At 36.5% G+C, this 21,945-nt stretch overlaps 1 protein-coding gene across 4 annotated transcripts in view; it reads left to right on the top strand.

Moving 5' to 3' along the window:
- The window catches only part of MYT1L (myelin transcription factor 1 like), a 131,341-nt gene that overhangs the window by 57,373 nt on the left and 52,023 nt on the right, over positions 1-21,945 (top strand). For all 4 annotated transcript variants that reach the window (XM_026080499.1, XM_026080498.1, XM_026080497.1 and 1 more), the window contains exons 8-13: positions 1,005-1,112; positions 4,324-4,535; positions 10,534-10,781; positions 13,164-13,400; positions 15,125-15,246; positions 16,161-16,229. In XM_026080499.1, coding sequence (XP_025936284.1) covers positions 1,005-1,112; positions 4,324-4,535; positions 10,534-10,781; positions 13,164-13,400; positions 15,125-15,246; positions 16,161-16,229 — 996 coding nt within the window. The remainder of the gene's footprint in view (positions 1-1,004; positions 1,113-4,323; positions 4,536-10,533; positions 10,782-13,163; positions 13,401-15,124; positions 15,247-16,160; positions 16,230-21,945) is intronic.

Here is a 21,945-nt window from a genome sequence, read left to right as displayed (position 1 = left end):
AGGACAAGGACAGTGGGGTTTCTGTGGATACCCAGGGAGGGCAGTCTGCAGTCAGTGCTTACCTCTTTCTGCAGCTTTTGGGGCATTTTGCTCTGCTTCACTTTTTTGTTCTTTTTTTTTTTTTTTTCTATGGAGAGGGGAACATCTGGGAATGCACTGATTTGCCTTTCATTTTAATTTCTTTTCCTGTGGAGAACACAGAGAGCTGCGATCACATAAGCACGCAATAGACTATGACAAGGAAAGGACCCCCTCCATTGTCAGGTCACAGGTTTTTACAGCTTCACTAAGAGCACCATCTGCTGGCATCAATATATTTGTTTTCCACTGTTCTAAATCTTTTCCAGAAGAATCAGACTTATTATTGTCACTTCAGTAATAGTTCAGCATTTGCAAATTTAATTGAATTGTGATTCAAGTTCAGAAGTTCTTTCATGTTACACCATCTACTCTTGGAACATACTTTGGTGGTCGAAATTCATGAACAAACACCAAGTATAACATATTTGAGATGTAGATTTAGAGACCCAAGGCCAAATTTTGCACTCATTTGTATGCCTTGAAAACAGATTGGATTAATGGAGCTGAGCGAGGTATGAAGTAGCACAAGATTTGGCCTATATGGTGTTGTCATTGAATCATCTTTAGTAGTGGCAACATCTGTGGATGCATAAAAGGTTACACGTCTGCTAACAGAGCTGCACAGTAGATTCCAGTTTATATTCTCCTGTCCTACTGGTATGTTCACTGGCTGACATCCATGAATAATCTACGCATGTACGGTCAGAGAAGAGCAGCAGATGTAAGATCTATTATGCAACTTTGAAAGCAGAAGAAAGGAAGTCTATTCTAGAGAAAATATATATGACCAAGAAGCTTTTGGAAACTCTTTTCCTTCAGATTCTTCCTGATGCTGGCTAAGAAGGAGAAGGAGTAACTGGATCAGTGCTATAATGTGAAACTGCGAAGGACAAGACAATTAAATTTCCTTTCTGTAATTGCAGCCTCTCTGGATGTCCTATTGCTGCAGCAGAGAAACTGGCTAAAGCTCAAGAGAAGCATCAGAACTGTGATGTGTCAAAATCAAACCAGGCATCAGATCGGGTTTTAAGGTATTAGAAATCACTATAATACTTATTATTATGCAGAATTGGTCACACATTCACCTAATCTGAGAATTTATATTTATACACATTGTATATACATATATATCTCCTTTAAAGAACAGTTAGATTTAGGGCTTCTGGATCCAATTCTCTCAGTGTTTATTTCCCACTCAATTTACATGGGGGAGGGTTGGTAATTATTTTGGCAAATACATGTAAAGCTGAAAAGCTCATTTTTGTCTTAGGCATTGTTTGGTGTAAAGATGACTGCTGGAGTGCAAAGTCTAAGAACAATGTGAAAAAAGTTGGTATCTTTTGGGAATAAACTAATATTTACCGGTAAGTCTTGGTTTTTTCAGCAGGCTTTTACTAGTAAATATCAGTTTAAATTAAACCAGAAGCCCTATTTGCATTACAAAACTGGCAGTACACTTTTGGCAGGACACTTTGAAAAATACCAGGTATACCTTAGATTCCAAAATAAGGTCAGGGTTAGTTCTTTGTCTCTGTTCCCCCACTCACTGCCAGGCAGGATGGAAAGAGAGAAAATTTGTCCTAATTTTTTTATATGGAAGGACCTGGAACCAGTCTAGCATAAGTATACCCCTTTTCTCCATCCATATAGGATTCTGTATTTATCCAAAGCTGAATTTGCTTTTGCACTGTTGTCTCCACTTTTGAGACATGTGGGTGGAAAAAATATTATTTTTAGGGAGCTGAAGTGTGAAGGATACACGTAAAGGAACTAGACTTCTGCATAAATGTACCAGCCTTATGCTGATGATGCCCCAAGAGCTGTAGAATTTCTCCATAGATGCTGTGGTATCTGTGGGCTAGGATGGGTACATCCCTCCCTGCTGCCTCAGAGAATTTGGAGGAACTGTCGCAGCTTAAGTTTCCAGAATTTCCTACGTATCCCATAGTTTTCTTAGTATTTGGTTATCGTCTAGATTTAAAATCTGATAGGGTGGTTTAAAATGAAAGTTTTCTATTGTATTACCAGCATCATTCTTTGAATATTCTCTTAAAACTTCATCTAATCTTGATGGTCTTTTCAAAAACAGTTTTTCATACAGCTGAGAAGACAGAATTAGGTTTCACATCTGCAAAAAATTTTTTGTAGTGTCTATTGACTTTGTTTTCTTTCCTCAGATTGTTTTTGATGGGCTTCATCTTAACTGCCCATAATTCAGATTGTACTCTTTTTCATACAGCATCCCAGACAGTTTTCTTAGAGATGGGTGCTTTAAAACTGATTAACAAAAAACACCCATTGAGGGAATAACATAATTTCTCACTGATGGAAAAAGGCAAATCAAAAATGCATTGGCTTTACCTATGCTCTCTAGAGAGAAGTCAGTGAAGTCAGATGCCACACAGAGAAGGCAACTGTTCAAAAGCAGTATCTGATTTGCTGGTAAACTCCCTAGAGAGTTGCACTGAAATTTATCTTCTGCCTGTGAGTCTGCCCTGTGTTTCAGATTTGATAGGCAACCCAGATAATGCTGTCATCTTAGACCCTGCTTCCCTTCTGCTTTTAAGTCACGGAAGTATTTAAGATGAGGAACTTCACAGTTTTTTTATAAAATTTGCATGCAGGCAACTGATTGGGCAACATAGGTGTTCTAAGTGTAAATCTTGAATATTTGTCTTCATCCCAGTTCCCATCCCACCTGCATTTAAAATTTCTTACTTAAAAAGAAATCAAATTCATAGGACTTCTGTTCCACAGAAATTTTGAATTTGCATTGAATGTGCAGGATCTGAATTTCATTATTTTTTTAACTAAATATAAATTGTCTGGAGATTGGATCACAATATTATTCTTATCAGCTCATTGTATAAATTAGCCCACTGAATTTTGTGAGGAAGAAGTCTCTAAAGGAACCAGCATACATAAATCAAACAGAATAGTATGACTAATGTGATTTCTTGGGTAATCTTTACATAAATATCCTGTCTAAATTCTATGAAAATGAATTCATTCAGAAATATATAATATTCAAAACTATTTCTTACTATTTATCACATTGCATTTTGTCAGCCAGCATGATGATTCTTCTAGTCTTGACTGAATTTATGTTCCTATGAAGGTACTTTCCATTTCCTCTGGTTATAAATGCAGTAGGAAAAAAAGAAAAAAGAAGAAAGGAAAAAAAAGACTTGATTCTATAATTTTTGATTCCAGTAGAAGCACCTCAGGTGTGCTGTTCATCATCTTTACCTGCTGCGAAACGCAGTAGATAGACATGCAGCACTGTGCAGCATTTGTTCCTATGACCCATTCATATAACACTTTCTTATTTAATCAAGGTTTGCAGGATCTGACCTTCAGTTACCTTCTTTATGTATAGAGAGTTGATGACCTCTGTGTCCATATGCAGAAGAGAGTGGGACAGGGGAGGAATTTATTACAGCATTCTTTCAGTGAAACTTCACAAGTTTCTCTAATGGACTGAATGAGATTAGTCAATAGTCAAGGCTTTTCCTGACTATCCAAACCGATCCTAAAGGAAAGAGAAATTTAGCTGATACAGTTTTATTCTGTATTCATTTACAAGCCCTTCCTTGTGGTGTGCATCTGCCTCAAGAATTGCAGCTCCTGCCAGAACCTTGCGTTTAAGGGTCAGCAGGACCTGCTCAGCAGCAGCTCAAAATCATCAGAGATTGTATGAAAGTCTCCGGTATTTCTCAAGATGAACATGGATTTGTATATTGAAGGATGAAACAGGTCTAGTTCCTTTGGAAAGCATACAGGAAAATGGCATGCAACCCTGTTGAAACAAATTTAGAGGAAACTATTACTTAAGTGGAGCTTTCAGTGCTTCTTTTTTTTGACATTTAAAGGAATTTGTCCAAGCTCTTTCTGTCAATCTGATTGCCCCTCTCTAATTCACCTCCCAAAAGAGAAAATGTTTGCTATGTGATGCAATTATGTAGGCAAAGGGAAACACTGAAGTATTTTAATAGCATTTTAAAATACTATTAGCTACAGGGTACATTTAGCAGTATTAGAATTATTTTTTTTTCTAGGCATTGTTCAATAAAATATATATTGTTTGTCTGCTGAAAATAACCAAACTAAGCAAATGCAGTAATATATTGCTGTCTCTTGAGTACAAGAAATAACTAAGATTTTCTAATCTGAGCTATAAATTATGCACAGACAAGTAAACTGAACTGCATCTAACAAACTTTACATATCTTTAATTTCTAGGCCCATGTGCTTTGTTAAGCAATTGGAGATCCCTCAGTATGGCTACAGAAACAATGTCCCCACCACCACACCCCGCTCCAACTTGGCCAAGGAACTAGAGAAATACTCTAAGACTACGTTTGAATATAACAGTTATGACAACCATGCCTATGGCAAGAGAGCCATAGCTCCCAAGGTGCAATCCAGGGATATATCCCCCAAAGGATATGATGGTAGGAGGTGCACACTCTTATACATGAGAGACAAGTTTGCAGTTAATCATGTTGTTGTATATGTAAACATCATACAAATAAGACATGCTTTCATGTTCATATAGTTTTATGAGGAATGCTGTCATGTGTAAGTTATTTTTAAAGGCCTTCTTAAAAAGCGTTGTTTTATATGGTGCTTGCTTCAGGATTGTTGCGCTGAGAAAGAACATCTCCAGCTATTAAGCTCCTGGGATGTATTGAAAACACAATAAAAACTAAATAACAGAGCTAGTCCTTGTGGTGCAGGAGCAGTGTATTATGTTGCTATCTGGGAGACCTGGCCTCATGGGTCACATTAGGATTCTAGCTTCTGTACAGTAGTTCAGGTAACTCATAAAGATAACATACTGGCTCTGTGGGGATACAGAAGTAGAAACATGGATTTCATTGCACTTCAGATATCACTGCTACTTACTTAATGAGGCATTTCTGCTCATTTTGTCCTCATGAATACACCTGTTGAATTCTCTGGAAAACCTCACATAAGTAACATGTTTAGAATTTGACTGAAAGTGACTTCAATTCAGGAAAAAACAGTGGATGGTGTCTGTTGGGCAAGAGGATTTGTATTAGGGGAAAAAAGTGCACTACAAGATAAAGAATGAGGATTTGGATTCTACCCTTCAAGGATATTGAAAATTTATCAGAATAATACAAATTGTATGTGAACATATATAGACACATATATGCATACGTATATGTGTATATATGTTATAAACCTGTACGTTTATTTTTTCTCTTTCTTTTGGAATGTAAAACAGGGGGCTTTCAGTTAAAATATTTGATACTACTTGCTGACTACCATAGGAAATTTCAGACAGGTGTCAGATTTTTGTTTAGGAAAACAGAAATAAATATGTACTAACAGAACAATTTTTGCTGTTGCGTGACATTCAAAAGTAGGTAAGTGGAGAAAGGGAAAATTGCTTCAGCTTCTGCCTTCATATCTCTGATATTTTGGATATTTTGGTTTCTGATAGGATTAACGGGCATGTTCTTCCACCACAGCAGAAAGCATAAGGGTTGTAAAAGTTAGTCACTATACACATTTTTTTGAGTAAAAGTGCCTTTTTTTCTTGAAGTCTTTCTTCTCTCATATGCTCATCTTATTTGCATGTGTCAGATCAGGGCTTGAACATTTTTAAAGATAATGCACTAACTGCATATAACATTGCAGTTGGTAAGCTGATAAGTTTATATTCATATAAGGTAAATGAGATGTTTACTGTGATGTATATGGTATATGCTATGTCTGCTCTTGCAGAGGGAAAAGAATCAGAGTGTTTCTAGGGAACCTGTGGATGTGTATATTTAGGGATCGAGTTTCTGATGTTTAAGCAAGTGATATATATTTATCTCTTTTAAGATCCTAGCTCAGCAAAGGATTACGAACTATGCTTTTTTTCCAAATCACCAGAATTTGAAAACACATGTAACATTAAACACAAATTTAAAGGTGGCCTTAAATGAGGAAGGATTAGGCTCATTTAGCTAACCATCTTTATATTCCTTTAATCTAAATAGGAGTTTTACTTTGAAATAATATTGGGACTAGGTTGTTTCACTGCACAGTAATCTGAGCCAGAGAGAGAGGTGCTGGATGCATGTGATTCGTGAAATATTGTCTTCTGACCCCACAGTGAAATAGAATATTGCCATTCCTAAGAAGGATGTAGCTACTTGTTGCTTGTATAGCAAGTATGTGTGGTTCTTGTGTACCCAGAACAGCTGATGCCCATTATAGATGTAGCAGGTTGATCGACAAATGAAAGCTAATTTCCTATGGATTTGTTCCATCCTACTGGCTCTGCAGGAGGCAGCACATACTGTAGCTGATTCCAAATGGCATGTGCTGTTTGGCTAGACAGACACACTGACTGGCCAGCAAACAGGACAAAACACTTTAAAGGCCCTCTGCAGTTCTCTCTCAGTAAGGAACCTCACTGGAGATTTTCTTTGTACCCAACCAGTGATTTTCATGAAACCTTTACGATCTCCGTATCTTTGATATTTGATAACTGCCCTGTCATGTTTGTCTTAAATTGGTGAAAGGTTTTTGAAGTTCTTCAGGAGAATCAACTAAAATTGCATAACAATGAAGTGAAATCCTGGACACTGAAATCAGTCAAAGTTTTGGCACTGCCTTACAATGGGGCAAGGATTTTGCTAGCATTTGTTGTAATATAAAGGAGATTTCAGGAAGAGTCTCTTAACTTGAAAGAGCCACCTTTCCTCAAGAAACTTTTGCAGTATTTCTGGGTGATTTCATATTTGTTCATAGTGAATTATTAATTATTGCTAATAAAGCCATCATGGAGGTTCAGTGTATGCACCTATCAGATATGTCAGCAAATACATTTATATAAGATCAGATTTAGTTCTAAAAAGTCATCCTGCACAAAACTGAAAGGAAGCCTAGGAACTTGCAAGTAAACAGCAGTTTATTTTTTCAGACTATGTAAGATGATAACAGATTTACAAATAGTCTAAGGATATGAAAAATAACTTGATGTTTGAATCTTTCATTAATTGTAAACTAGCACTGTATTTCCATCATCAGAGAAAGTGTACAATTGTGAGTGACGTGAACATAAATAGCTCATTTGGATTATTTTCTTGTTTTTTCCAGTAAGCTTTAATAAAAAGCAAACAGAAACAGGAGATTTATGTTGTGGGATAGGACATTCTCATAGTTCTTGAGGAATCAGTCTTGGTTGTGTTTGTGGGCTTGTTTTTCCTTTGAGACCAGTTTCAAAGTGGGTCACATCTTGGCCTTGTGGTTTACAACAGCAGAGATAACAGCCAGACTGAGCAGGCAAAGGAGATAGGAACATTTTCAGTTGCTCAGATGATGGTGGGGATCTCCTCTCATCCCACCAATAGTACTGGTTTCCTCCCTCAAAACATTGAGAAGATGCAGGGGCGGGTTACAGTGTCAACACCTACATCTGAGTTAGTCACCGCTTTCATCAAGGACAAAGATAGACAATTCTCTGATGCAATTCATCTCCTCCTGAAGAAGATATTTAAAGTTGGTCAGGTTGTTCATTCCCTGAAATTTCCTATTTTTCTCCACTGACTGTAGAGGAAGCCTGTAATGACTAGGTCAGATATCTGAAGTCAGGTGAGATGAATCTGTCATTGTGTGAGTCAGAAAAAGTGTTGGAACTGTAATCAATTTTCATAACAAATTCGGTGTCTAGGCAATGCTGGGGGTTAGGGTGCCTGGGTAGAATTTAATTCCATTCCAACTATCTTAGTTTGATCCTTTAAGTTGCTGGGATCTTTGCCAGTCCTCTGCTACCAATTAGTATAAAGGAGCCTGTAGACTGAGAGGTTCTTTGAAATCAGTCCCTAGACATGTCTGATGGAAGGCCAGGAGGCCAGATCAGATATCCCTCTTGGATATGGAACTGGCTGGATGTGTGTCCAGTAGTTACTGGGAAGGTTGTTCTCTGCGCTTGATTTCAGTGCTGAATCATAAAGTGTGGGTAGGTCTCAGAGCTTCCAAAAACTTGGTGCCACAGAGCTGGGCAGCATAGCAGAATTCCAGTGTTTTACTTAGTATTGAAACAATACAGCCTTCCCTTTGTTATAGATGGACTTGATTTAATTCATTGTAAATCGGTGATCTGTGTTTCTCCTGAGAAGCTAATGTAAAATTAACAGTCTAGGTTATGTGATTCATTTTAAAATGTTCAGTTACACTTGAGTTAAAATGACCATGGCCATTTCTCCCTGAGTAAGCTTTGCTTAAATCATTGGTAAACTAAAAGCTAATAATTACATAGCTTGTGTGTAGCACTTTTCACCTTCAAAGTGTTGCAGGTGAATCACAACACAACTGCATTTTAGGAACAACTTTCTATTTATAAGGAAAATGAATTCTAAAGATAATGTAGTTCGACCAAGGCCACAGAGGAGTCCATATCAGAGCCTGCATGAGTTTCTGATGGTTAGTCCTAAGCTTGCTGTCTCTTTCACTCCCTTTCTGTAACACACATGCTCATATATATGATTTCCCATGTAGTATGTCTTTTATATATATTTGTGACCTACTATAACATGCCTAACTTTTTTTGCAAGTGACATGTCTTATTTGTTTGCCTGAATTTTGAAAGATACTGAAAGATTTTGAAAGACAAGTTCGGTGGTACAGGGTTGATGTTAAAAACTCAATACTTGCTGTGTTAACACAGTAGAAACTGAAATATTCAATTTCTTTCTTTAAGTGTAGGAAAATTCTTGCGTGGATAAATGCTGAATTTTTAATGACCACCACTGACTACTATATTAATAATGAAACTCTTGAGAAATAGTTCACAGGTTTATTATCAGTGAATACCCTGCTAGTACATGTTGAGAACAACGCAGTGTGATGAATGTTTAGCATTCACTTCACTTAAAGTAATCACACCCTGTGCATTATGTAGCTTTCCTGAGAAAACTCCATCTGTTATGAATTAAGTGAAACACTATTTCATTTACAGTAAAATTAACACCATTACTTTTTCAATTTTTTTAAAGAAAGGAAATGGATGGCAAAAGCTGTAGAAGAGAATTTTACTTTCAGATTTTCCTTTTGAATCCTATCTGCCTACCAAAGCAGACTCTGGTTCACAAATGGGCTATGCTCATGGGAGCAGATTATTATATCTATGTCTGCTCAAACAAATGCACCTGAAGAGTCTGGCGTTTAAACAGAACCCATCAAGGAAGAGCTGTAACTAGGGTGCTGACCTTTTTTGTATTGTTCTCTAATCAGCATGCTAGTTGGTTATTGTTATACTTTGCTATATGGTGCGATATCTACAGTATACATTTCCATCTCAAGGAGAAATAGTCACTGAAATATGCATGTATGTATCCCTGACCTTGACTTTCATGAAAAAACATACACTTTTAGATTTAGGAGACCAGCTGACACTTTCTTGCATTTTGTTTAAACACTTTGAAAACAGTTTATTTGGTAAGAGGTTTGGAGAGTTAAGTGGGCTAATAGGACTGTTTTGTTTTATTATGATAATACCTTTGGCTACAAGGAATGTTTCTTAAAAACAGCAACAGTGCAGTATTATATTTAAATAAGATGGAAGTGAGCTTTGCCAGTGCATTCGTCTTTTGTGACTGTTACTGGTTTCTGTCAGTCAGAATACAGCTAAGTGCCTCTCTCTTCAGTATGAGAAGAAATGAGTATCTTTGGCCCTATTGTTTTTATGAAGAGTTTTAGGTGTTCAGGGTAGGGTATTTGAAGATGAGAATGTTTCACTTATATTTGTTTCCATTTACAAAGCCACTGCTTTTGCCTTTGTGAGACCCATGATAAAATCCACATGTGACCACCTTCTTTCTTCTTTCATCATTTTCTCTTCTTCCTCTCCTTTCTGATGGCCAGTGTCATAGTATTTGCCCATGATGTAGAAAGAAGAAACATTTTAGAAGGTCTGAAGTGCTCAAGGACATATGGTTAGCGCTGTGACCCGGAGACCAAGCCCATTATCCTCACAAAGAGCTTGATCTTCRCTAGCTCCAGGGAGTCTAGACCTTAAAAATAAGTTTGCTCGTGTAAATTGGGTAAGGTCCCATATTGTTATGCTACCCCTCATTAATAAAAATGAGTGACTCCAGCAGTTCCTACCTTCTGTCTGACTATATATGTGGGGTAAAAGCAGTGTTTCTCTGTGTTTTTACTATTTTCTAATTTCAGCCTGTTTGTCAGAACAATTCATGCTCACATCACACAGATTTTTTCAGGAGGTTCTTTCATACAAATGCACATATTTAGCATTTAAAAATCACAGACAGAAATCAAGAAATACAGCCATCATTTTTATTGCATTTTTTGTTCTATCAGTTACTGTCGCTCATTATAAATTTCACCTCCAGCAATTTGTTTTTCTCTTCAGTTATGCAGAATGCTAGTTCTTTTGAGTCATCCTTGTCATGTTTCTTCCCACAGCTAAGCGTTACTGTAAGAATTCCAGCCCAACCAGCAGCACAACAAGCAGTTATGCCCCTAGCAGCAGCAGCAATATGAGTTGTGGTGGAGGCAGCAGTGCCAGCAGTACCTGCAGCAAGAGCAGCTTTGACTATACTCATGACATGGAGGCAGCACACATGGCTGCTACTGCTATTCTGAATCTCTCCACTCGCTGCAGGGAGATGCCTCAGAACCTCTCCACTAAGCCTCAGGATCTCTGTGCGAGGGTAAAAATGAGTAATTATGTTTGTTGATGAAGATTCCTCTTTACTGCACTAGATTTGTGCCCCTGATAGATAGAAGAATTGTACATCTTGCTTAATCGTTTTTTTTTCTTTCCTTTTTTTTTCCCTCAAAATGAACAAAATCTGGTGGCTCTGCTAAGGCAGCAAAATAAAAAGATAAAGATGCAAATTGCTTGCAAGTAGCTCGGGAAATCCAGATCGGTATATAGGCTGATGATACTGATAGCCTGTGCTCCCTTTTTTTTAAATTTGTCTCTTACTAGTGAGATCTGTGATTATAAAAATGTTTGGGTTGCTGAAGTGGTATTAATTGCACTACAGAAATTTTTGCTAAACACTGTCTGATTCATACTTTTTATGAAAGAGTTAAGATTTAATGATGTAATTTCATTTATAAGTCACATATGGGACTAAGGTTGTAAGATCTAGTATGAAGAAATCTGTGCTACTTGTATGTTGTAATTTCTTGCCTGTGTGTGATATCACAGTTCTAAAGTCACTGCATAATACATTCGAAGCAAATGATAATTCCTCCAGTGCAGGTGACTTCAAAGTTGATTAACAGTAGTGCAGCGTCACTGTTCTCTGCATGTTCATAGAGTTATTCTCAGTGTATTATGAAATGGCCATACAGATACAAATAAAAGATTTTGATGTTAAGCTTTATGTATTAAGAAAAAACAATGCATTATTAACATTCATTAAAAAATTAAAGCTTTACCAGAAGATTCTTCTTCATTACAAACATTAAATTTTGACTCTGATAGCTGTTAAGAAATGCCTGTTTAACATGCACCAGCAAATAGTACAGTGGTACCTATAGGAGGCCACTAGATGGCTAAGGAGACAGATGCAGTGCAGAGGAAACATTTTTACTGTGCTTATAGAAGAGATTTTGAGCCGGCAGACATGTTCTGTTCTTCTACACATAAACAAAGGTTTTCCTCCTCCCGTTGTAGAAAGGTCTTTGGTCATACATAGCGAACTAAACCCGAAGCAGTAGCTATTAGTAATAATCACAATTTAATCCAGAATGATTGGCAACTTTGTTTTCAAATGCTGCTTTTTACATTAATTTATTTAATACTGTAAGAGAGGGAAATCTCTTTCAGACATGCAAATAAATGCAGTTGTACTCTATATAAACAGGATGAAAAAAGTTAGAATAAGATGCTGAAAACGTTAATTGTCAAAAACAGAGGGGACCTCTTTCCTAATGTTTCACCCTATATTGAAACTGAAGGAATGAATCTGAGAAAAGAAACAAGTATCTTCAAAATTAAATTAGCAAGATGGCAGCAATTAGATACATGCTATGACAAAAGGCAGTAATTCAGAAAACGGGATTTGCATTCACAGTGTTTTTCTGCAGCTCTGTTGTTACTGAAGAGGAGAGAAAGCCGCTAGACATATGAGGAGACAGTAGCATTCACACTCATTTTGAAATCAAATTTCTTGTGAAATGTTTCACTTTTGAAAAGATGAGGGATATTTTGTGGCATTTTTCTTTTATCTTTTATCCTGTGCTTTTTAAAATTCGTCTTTTGTTTAAGATATCTTCCTTCCCCCACACCTAATAAAATAGATAACCCTTGTCTGTTTCTATAAAAGAAAAAGTCAGAGCCCATACTCACTTGCTCTGTATTTCACAATACCTCAATCACTGCAGAAATTGTCACAACTGTTCCTTTACCTGAAGTTACTGATTATAAAGACAGACATATGCAATGTTAATAAATTTACATCTGCAGTGAATGAATTGTGAAGTTTGAATGTGTCTCCTCTTCCTAGAACATTGGCAAATGGTGTCCAAATGGGCTTGGTGTGGTACCCCACCTTCCCTTTTAACTCCCTGGCACTATCTATTCAAGCATTACCTGTTACTATTACATGAACAAAGAAACAAAGATTATTTGATACTAGCTGTTTTCATTACTCTAATCACCCAAACAGGTGCCAGGACTGAAAACTAGAAGAATTATGCAGATGTTAACTCAGAGATACTCACCTGGCACAGAGTAAAGCAGGAGCATAAAGACAACAACAGGAAAATACCCTTAGAGATTTCTCATTTTCATTCCAAATTTTGCACCTGTGTTCTGGGTGGCAGGAGGTGTAATGAAGACTCTCCTCTATTCCCCCAAACATCAGATTAGCCATTCAGGAAGATATGAAAAAATCTACTTTAACAGCATTAATGTTGTGTAACAGAAGCATGCTATGTGTGGGAGGGGGCTCAATGCTTACAATCTATACAGGAATGGAAAAGCGTTTTATCATTCTGCTAAGCAATGAGATTAAAAAACACAGAGAGGTAACAGTTTGATAGTGGCTGAATTAACATTATTTTTCTTATTTTGACAGAATCCGGACATGGAAGTCGATGAAAATGGGACCTTGGATCTGAGCATGAACAAGCAGAGGCAGCGAGACGGTTGCTGTACCATTTTGACACCACTGGAGCCAATGTCACCTCAACGGCAAGCTGTGATGAATAATCGGTGTTACCAACTGAATGAGGGGGACTGCTGGGACTTGCCAGTGGACTACACTAAAATGAAGCCCAGTAGGATAGATGAAGATGATTCCAAAGAGATTAATGTATGTCTTTTTCATCTCTTGCTTCTCATTGCAATCTGATTTTTGTAATTCATTGCATTTCTGAAATTTGGAGGGAAAGACGAAACAAAATAAATAACTGATGAAAAATGATAGTTTTCTGCAAAGAGGACTTTCTGCTGGTTAGTCTTTAGAAATATATCATGTTGGCACACATCTGGTCTGTGACTAAGTTCCAAAAGACAACATTTGAACCATGAATGTGAATCATGTTTTCTAACAGCATCATCTTGTTAACAAATATTTTCTTCAGTAAAGATGTTTCACTATTTCCGGATTATATTACTCTCTATAAGCAGGTTGACATAACTGTGCAGTACTGGGGTAATCTGCTGTCAAGACCAGATATTCTCCTGAATTTGAAAAGCATAAATAATGTGCAGAATATTTAGAAGTGTATATTACTTATAAATCAATTAAAACAAAAGCAGCAGAGTATAATATAAGCTTTTAACTATTTCAGCTAACATGATTCTGCATTGCTTATACACTCCTGATAGTTCTGTGTGTGCAGGGCCTGTATTAATGAAATACTTTGTTTCAAGAATACAGTGAAGGGAGAGTAGACATTAGTGTTACTTCCCAATTCATAGTTCCAAGACAACAGCAAAACCCTTTAAACAGGAAAGGCAAGTACATAAAATATGTTAGTGAACTTATTTTACATTTCAAAATTTAGAATGTGTGGCATGAGAGCCAAAATACTGAAAAGGTTTGCTGACAAGTTTTAATGCCATTGCTTTTGTTCTTCAGGTTTCAACTCTTATTCACTTTATGATTTACAAAACTGAGCCTTCTRTAGATTGTTCTCTGTTTTTTCTTGATTTATATTATAAAGTTAGAATAATCATTTGTGTGTAGCAATCTCTGTTGCCTATTTTAATTAAAACTATTTTTGGTAGATTTGAAGCATATAAGAAAGTGGCATTTTCACTAGATATATTGAATACATTCTAGCTCTGGTGTCAGTTATGGTTTTGCTATTAATTTCACTGAAGTTAGGAAATTTGTCATTATCAAGAAAAAGTGAGGTAATACATATAGTACAGCCTATTTACCAGAGCAAGCAGAGTTCTATATTTCTACTATGCTGTTTATAGCACCACCTTCAGGAATCTCTACATCAATGCATTCAGCCACCTCGCCCTTGAAAGAGATGCCACTAAATTTCTGAATGCCTCAGTAAAGTTAATTAATAATTATAATATTATAAAAGTTATAAATTATATAATTATTATAAAATTATATTTTGGCAGAGAGATCCATTGGGGTTTGTCACAGATTGTGTTGCTGTGTGTAGATGGTAACATGGTTCCTGTTTCATCTTTCTCATGATCTAAACCATTAAAAATGTTATTTAGAAGGCCTTTTGATGCATAAGGCACTATATTTAGTCTCCTTTTTCCTGTCCCTCTGTTCTGTGGTGACTGTAGAAAATATATTTATTCTTTTAAAGCAAAATAATATAACAGTGATAGAAAATATCTGTGTTTTGCCTTTTTTCTTTCCTAATTAAATAACCAAAATTTAAATTTCTATGTATTAGTTGAAGATTTAATGGGTGATAAAGAATATAGAATAATTTCATTATTTTTCTCTGACAGAAAGGGATAAAAGACATAGCATCTGAGGACTCTGCTTTGCAGTATTTTGTGTAAATTGTAACCTCACCTAGTTGAGACTAATGCTTCTATATTTGCCTGTAGCCAGAAGATTTGGACCCTTTCCAAGAGGCACTTGAAGAAAGAAGATATCCTGGTGAAGTTACAATCCCAAGTCCTAAACCCAAATACCCTCAATGCAAAGAGAGCAAAAAGGATTTAATAACGTAAGCATAATGTGAGGTGAAATTATTTTTCTCCTTTTAACCTTTTCTCTCTTTGTCTTTTTTTAAACAAATGAATACATATACGCCTTGCAGTATGAGCATGCAACATCTGCAGCATATAAATGTTTCAAACTGCCAGTTAAGTAAAGTGATAAGCTAATGTGTATTTGCTTGTTCTTAATGATGCTATATTGTATTGAGACGCCATTTTCATTTAATCCTGTTCATTTTGCAGCTTTTCGATTAGGATGCTTAAAACCCCTTGCAGTCATTGCAGCTAAACTGGAAACAATGAAACATTTAAAAGTTTTTTTTAAACATACTTACTATTTTGGCTGTTTTTGTTTTTGTTTGGTGGCAGATGTCCAACACCAGGGTGTGATGGGAGTGGTCATGTGACTGGTAATTACGCCTCACATAGAAGGTGTGACTTCATTTTTTTCATGGTGGATTCTGTCTTTTCAATTTATTGTTTTCAGCTTACCTCAACAATGCTGTCAAAGTAAAACGTTGAACTATGTGTTAACCCTTTGAGTAATATATGTTGATCTTACAAGCATGCTAATTTGTGTGTTGTATAAACGTCTTTTATTTTTAAATAGATTACTAAAATTTCCAAAGTATGCTTAAGCATTTAAGTAGTTAACCCAAGAATCACAAATATTTTTTGTTATATTTTACTACTTTATAGAGAAACAAAAAAGCATATTTACAGTGTGTAATTTTGGAAGTAATGTTGATATCTAAATATATTCAGAGGGTTAACTATATTACAAAATTCAATATTACAGCACTTGCCCCATCGCTTTTCTGCATTACAATCTTTTACTTTTTAATTTTTATGTTGTGTTTGTTTGGGAGAGTTCAGTAAATAAGAAGATTAACTTACTTGTATATCCTGCCATGTCTTACAGTTTATCTGGCTGTCCCTTGGCTGACAAAAGCATTCGAAGTATGCTGGCCACAAGCTCACAAGAACTCAAGTAAGATATAAAGAACAAATATTCTCTTTATGAATATTTATTTGACTGCAACCTGTGTATAGTTACATCAGAAAATAGATATGCTATCTGGAGAGCCACTAAATGCTGCAGAGGGAGCTGATCCATGCTTGCAATGTATGTTAGACTCACGAGAAATTCCATACAGGCTGGGCCTATAGATAAGTCTGCTGCTGTAGTATTTTATTTTGTGTATTCATTGTGTGATAGGGATGGACAAAAATCAGAATTTTTGGAATTTCATCTCAATGTTTGAATTCCTGCTCATTTTTTTTTCGAATCTTTGAGTTTGCCAGTCAGAATAAAAAATTCCCATGAGATTAGACTGATGAAACACTTCTGATCACACAATTAGCAAAGTGATTGAGCTCCTCAGAACTAGATTGGAGGAAAGAGGAAACAGTTTGTTTATCCCTAATGCATGTATAATTTTCCCCAGGTTTGTATCACTTATTAGCTTAATGCATTTTCTCATTTGACTATGTTTTTTAGTGTTTACTTAGTTATTCCCATACTTAACATGCTTTCTTTACAATTACCTTTCAGTACTTTGGAGTGACAATTGTGAGCAATGAAAGAGAATCGTGAGAATTAGTTCTAAGCTGTCTTCCTGCACCATATGCTTGATTGAAATTCTAGATGTGGAAGAACTATAGTATTTGTTAGTGCTACCAGATAGTGGTGTTTCTGAGTTGGTAAAATTAGTCCTCAGTATGGTTAACAGGGGCAGATGTTCAAAAGTAAAAAGGAAAATTGAGTAGGGAAAATACAAATGAATAGCTTATACTGTCATGCTAAGCAGTATTCTGTCATTACCATCCATGAGGGCCTTAATGAGCATTTCTTGAGTTCAGTACCCACCTTGATGAAAGAACAGACCCTAAAGCATGAGAAAGATAAGAAGGAAAGCATAAGAAAGCTGCTGAAGTTAGATTGCTCTCCAGTCTTAGCTAGTCTAGTCTGTGGGTATAAACAATGGGTCAGAAACTCACACTGTTTTCCCATCCAATGAAAAAAAAATTTACAAACTATCAGTTCAGATCTTGCTGGTATCTGCCACTAGAAGACTATGTGATGTGCAAGGGGAAGGGATGTAAATTGCTCAGGGGACAAATATATGTATAAGCAGAGTGAGACATGGGCAAACAAGCCCAGCGAAATGCAGAGCTGGGACTGTATTTTGGGTTGGGTGGGTGGTGTCAAGTAGCAGATGTTGGAGGAAATATGATTACATAAACCGAGCACAGCCAAGACGCTGGGCAGCATAAATAATACTTTAAGCACATACTTTGCTGCTCTAACCCTTTATAAAGTTTCCACTTGTATTAGGAAAGTGTTCCTGAATTAGCCCTCTCCTCTGCCTCTCTCAAGCATCTCCCATCAAGCATACCTAGTTCAAACTAGAGGGAAAAAAAGATCACTTGAACTTGAGACCCTACTCCTTTCTCATGCCATTCTCTCTACTTACTTCAAGTTTTGTCTAAGCAAAGAGAACAAAATTAAGTCATATTTAAAATGATATTAGCATCTACATGTACTTACTAAACACATAAAAAACATGTTAAATGAATTCAAAAGTTAGGAAATGCCAGATTTTTAAACAGGTTAAATTAGTTCACTTTTGCATCTTCATTACCAGACAATCCTTCATTTCCTGATCACATATTTTTCTGTAAGATAACAAAGTAATTTGTTGCACTGGACAGAGAATAATCACTGCATAAACAACTAATGAATACTTTCTGTTTTCTTCAGTATCCCATGTGTGCCCTGTCTGCTATTCACTGCACTTTTCTCAAACTGTACTCTCAGGATGTATCTACTAATTCATTCACGTATTTTTCACTACCATTGCAACTGAGTGTTTCCTAGCTAATTTATCTTGGTTATAAAAGAAATAATTTATTTTCACCTGCAATTATACATTAAAGTAAGCCAGGATTAGTATTATCCCTAATTTAAGGACAGAAAACCTTAGCAAATAATTTTGATTGCTCAGTTTGAGACTTCTAGGACTCAGTTTGTCAGTGTTCTTGGCATTATAGAAAACTACATATGTTCAAAGCCAAATACCCATTAAATTCTCTCTGAGCTGTGAGAATTTGGCAGTTCTACACAATGAGTGATCGACCATTTGTGAAAAGTAATAAACTCTATAGAAGAAGCAGAACAGAGTCCAGTGTTCCAGAACAGCAATGAGACTCTCCTTTCTCCTCCCCAAAGCTGTGTTCATTCCCAGCTTCCACTTGTTCCATTCACTCTATCCTGTCTCCTCTATCCTTTTTTCTACATTGCTCTCTGTCTCAAGCTTCTTGTCTGATCAGTCCATCTCTTGCCTCCATCGCATTTATATTTTTATTGTTCTCTCCATCTTAGCCATCATGCTGAAGTTAGTAGAGAGAGAGAGAAATAAAGCATCTTCTCATTTATCATATGTATTTCAAGGCAGAGAAGTAGCAGTCCTGTGGATGACAGCATTTTCTATACAGTTCTCATTTATGCTCTTGTTCTCTGCATAAGATAGGAGAAAGATGTGATCATGTAAATGATAATGCATATGCACAAAGCAACTAAACCAAAGCTGCATAAGCAACTTTGATTTTGGAATTTTTAAACTGTGAAGTGCTTCATTTACATCAGTTCCATTCTTTTTGTGTGAGGTTTGGGGGTATAATTTCCTTGCTTTTAAAAAGAGCAAACTGAAAAGAAGCAGAAAGTCCATAATGTGGGATCCTCCTGGCCTCTCTCAGGCAGCCAGCACCATGGGAACTTTTGATATCCATTTCAGAGGTCACCTGAACTACTATAGTAGCAAACAGCAGTAACAGGTACAACGCTCTACATGGACTGGTACCAGAAGGAGGTGGGGAACTTTGTTAGTGTAGTTTATATATATGTGCTTACAGCAGAGGTGTAGGCATCAGTAACCCTGGCTCCTGCCCCAGACTTTAGAGAGAAATGTATATACGTTCTTCGTCTATATCCTGAGCTGAGATCCCTTCTGTCCTGTCCCTTCCAATCTGTGCCATTCTCATCTCTTCTTCATCTTTTATTCCTTTTCCAGTCTTCACGTAGTTATTTGCAGTCATCCACAAAGACTTCAACCTCTGTAAAATTTCTGGCAAATATTTTTCTAATGCGTGGGGTATAGAGAACAACTGACAGTGCAGTATGCCTCAGGGATTATATTTCTGGACTATATAGTTTGGGAAGATTTCATAATTTTATAGCTTTGCCATGCATAGCTTGTGTAGCAAATATTGATTATGTACTGATAAATCCTTTATATCACATTCTACTATTCCATAATCTGCTTGTCTGTATTGTACAACACACAAATTAAGTATAATGCAGCTTCCTAACTGGAATTTTGCTACACTGATTGATTTGTTTTAAGCCCTAACTAAAATCAAAAATAGCAGCCATTGAAGATTTCAAATGATTTTGATGCTCTAGTCATAGTCAAAAAATATGAGAATCTGAAAAGGTTAGAGAAAGGTTTACTTAGCTTAACAATTATGTTTTCTATATTGCATTTTGGTAAATGTGGCTCTATAAATTCCATTGCCCACATTCCCTAGATCTCCAGAATAATAATGTTGCAGATTTCCAAGACATTAAATTGTTCCAGAGTTGGCCCAACTATTCCTTGCCGTCCATACTTCTCTTCTGTAAGACTTCTTGCTCAGGGTTACTGGGCAGATTGTGCGATTCTCAACTTTCACCCAAAGCACAAATGAAAACATGAGAGTTTTTGTGTATAGTTTATAGGCAGGACAAAGCAGTTACACAGCCTGGTCAATGATCTCCAAATAACAGAATCATTTCTTTTGCTTTAATTCCCAGTTTCTGATGCTGGCAAAAAGGATGTCAACAGCATTAAGAGTCTCTGAAAAAATTAATGTTTGGCAAGAAGCCAAGCCTTTCCAGTGTTAAGATTCAGGTTATAATGCTTGTGAAAGGCAACTAGTTTTTTAAACACCTAGGGGTACTAGACCGATGAGTAAACTTAATTATGATGAGAAAGCAATTAATAGTCCATCCAGTGACAGCTACCAATATTAAAATATTCAACAGTTAAATGCAGCTTAATCAATGAAACACTATAAAATATCAATGTTTTGAAGCACTTTTAATCTAATTTTAAGAGTAAAATTAATTATGGTTTTAAAGGAAATGTTTTGATCCTCAGTAAATCAGTTCTAGCCAAAGTGCTGCATGTTGACTGAGAACTTTTTCTACTCAGTGTATTGCCAACCTGGGAACTGGGTAACAGAGTTCAAAACAATGATGAACTTAATTCTCATGCTACTTTGAAGTGAAAGTAATCGTACTTTTTTGAAGGCCATAGGTTCAATAACTAAGTATTAGCTTGCCTTACTGTGAAACTTTTTCCTTTGGGTCAGTTTTCTTCAGGAAATCACATTACTGCTTATATTAAAGAATCTGAACCTCAGAAAGATTTGCAGTTCAACAAAGTGTCTACAAATCTGGATACTTATCTGATACTGTTGTAATATTGCCAGGCCTTCTGTCCCAAAGCACCTATGTCTCTAAGCAGATTTTGCATGCCATTATTTTTCTGGTGAACATCTGTTGGCATGGCCCTATGGTACTTACAGGGAAGAGGAGAGTTTCATTTCTCTCTGTGCAATGAAGCCTGAGAGCTTTTATTTTCCATATCTCTTCTTAAGTGAAAGTGAGAACCTCAGTCTATTATTGTATTTTCTCCACAACAAAGTATGATTTGGAATTTCTGTGCCTCCTTATTCTTTCCATGTCACTCTTTACCCTAATTTCCATATTCTGTGGTCCTCTTCTACTCTTTCTCTTATCTTCCCTTTATCCTTGTCTCCCCATTCCCAGATGTGTCGTCCTAGCAGTCTCTTCTGCTGGGTCCAGACAGAAAGGTGAGCTTCCCTGAAGCTCTCCTGATTTAATCACAGTTCTGTTAGGAATTAGAATGACTCCATGCAATATAATTTTCTGAGTGAAAAAGGTATCCCTAGCTTACACTTCTAGTGAAACTCTTCTGTATTAGTATAATCTTTCATACTCACTTTTTACTGGTGTATCAAGTGATTTTACTGCAATTTGCATAGCAAGAAGTAGGAAGTGGAAAGAAGAGATATCCTCCCAGAGGTGGGGAAGCTTGTGTTGTTTTTACTGTGTTGAACATATAAAATAGTACTGGAATAAAGTAATATTTTCCTCCTGGGTTTAGTCATCTGACACAAAGTTATGCCTTCTCCAAATACGGAATTGAAATACAGAGACAAAAACTAATAGGATATATTAATAAAGCACTACAGAAAGACCCCCCCTCTTTAAATAGATAACCAGATTATTACTGGATTTTGAACAGCACCGATCCTCTCTAAACCTTGATAGTTCTTCAAATGCACCGTAACTTTTTGTGCTCAAAACAGTTACTTCTGCAAAGATCTGTTTAGCTGCTGAAGTGGTTTCTCCACCTACATCCTGTGTTTGCCACTTGAGATATTTCTAAAGTTCACTGCCTGTGTGTACGTTTATTACTCCATCTCCACAGGAGTGCAATCACTGGTATTATGGGCATACCCTTCTTTTCACTTCCCTTCACTTCCCTTCCATTCTCTCTGCTTCCCTTCTATTTGCTTGCCTTGCCTCGCCTTGCCTTGCCTCACCTCGCCTTGCCTCTCCTCTCCTCGCCTCGCCT

This window comes from Apteryx rowi, unplaced genomic scaffold (assembly GCF_003343035.1).
Source record: "Apteryx rowi isolate R43461 unplaced genomic scaffold, aptRow1 scaffold_523, whole genome shotgun sequence".
In the NCBI taxonomy this organism is placed as follows: Eukaryota; Metazoa; Chordata; class Aves; order Apterygiformes; family Apterygidae; genus Apteryx; species Apteryx rowi.
The sequence above is the reverse complement of the archived record's forward strand: the minus strand, read 5'-3'. Positions and strand labels throughout refer to the sequence as shown.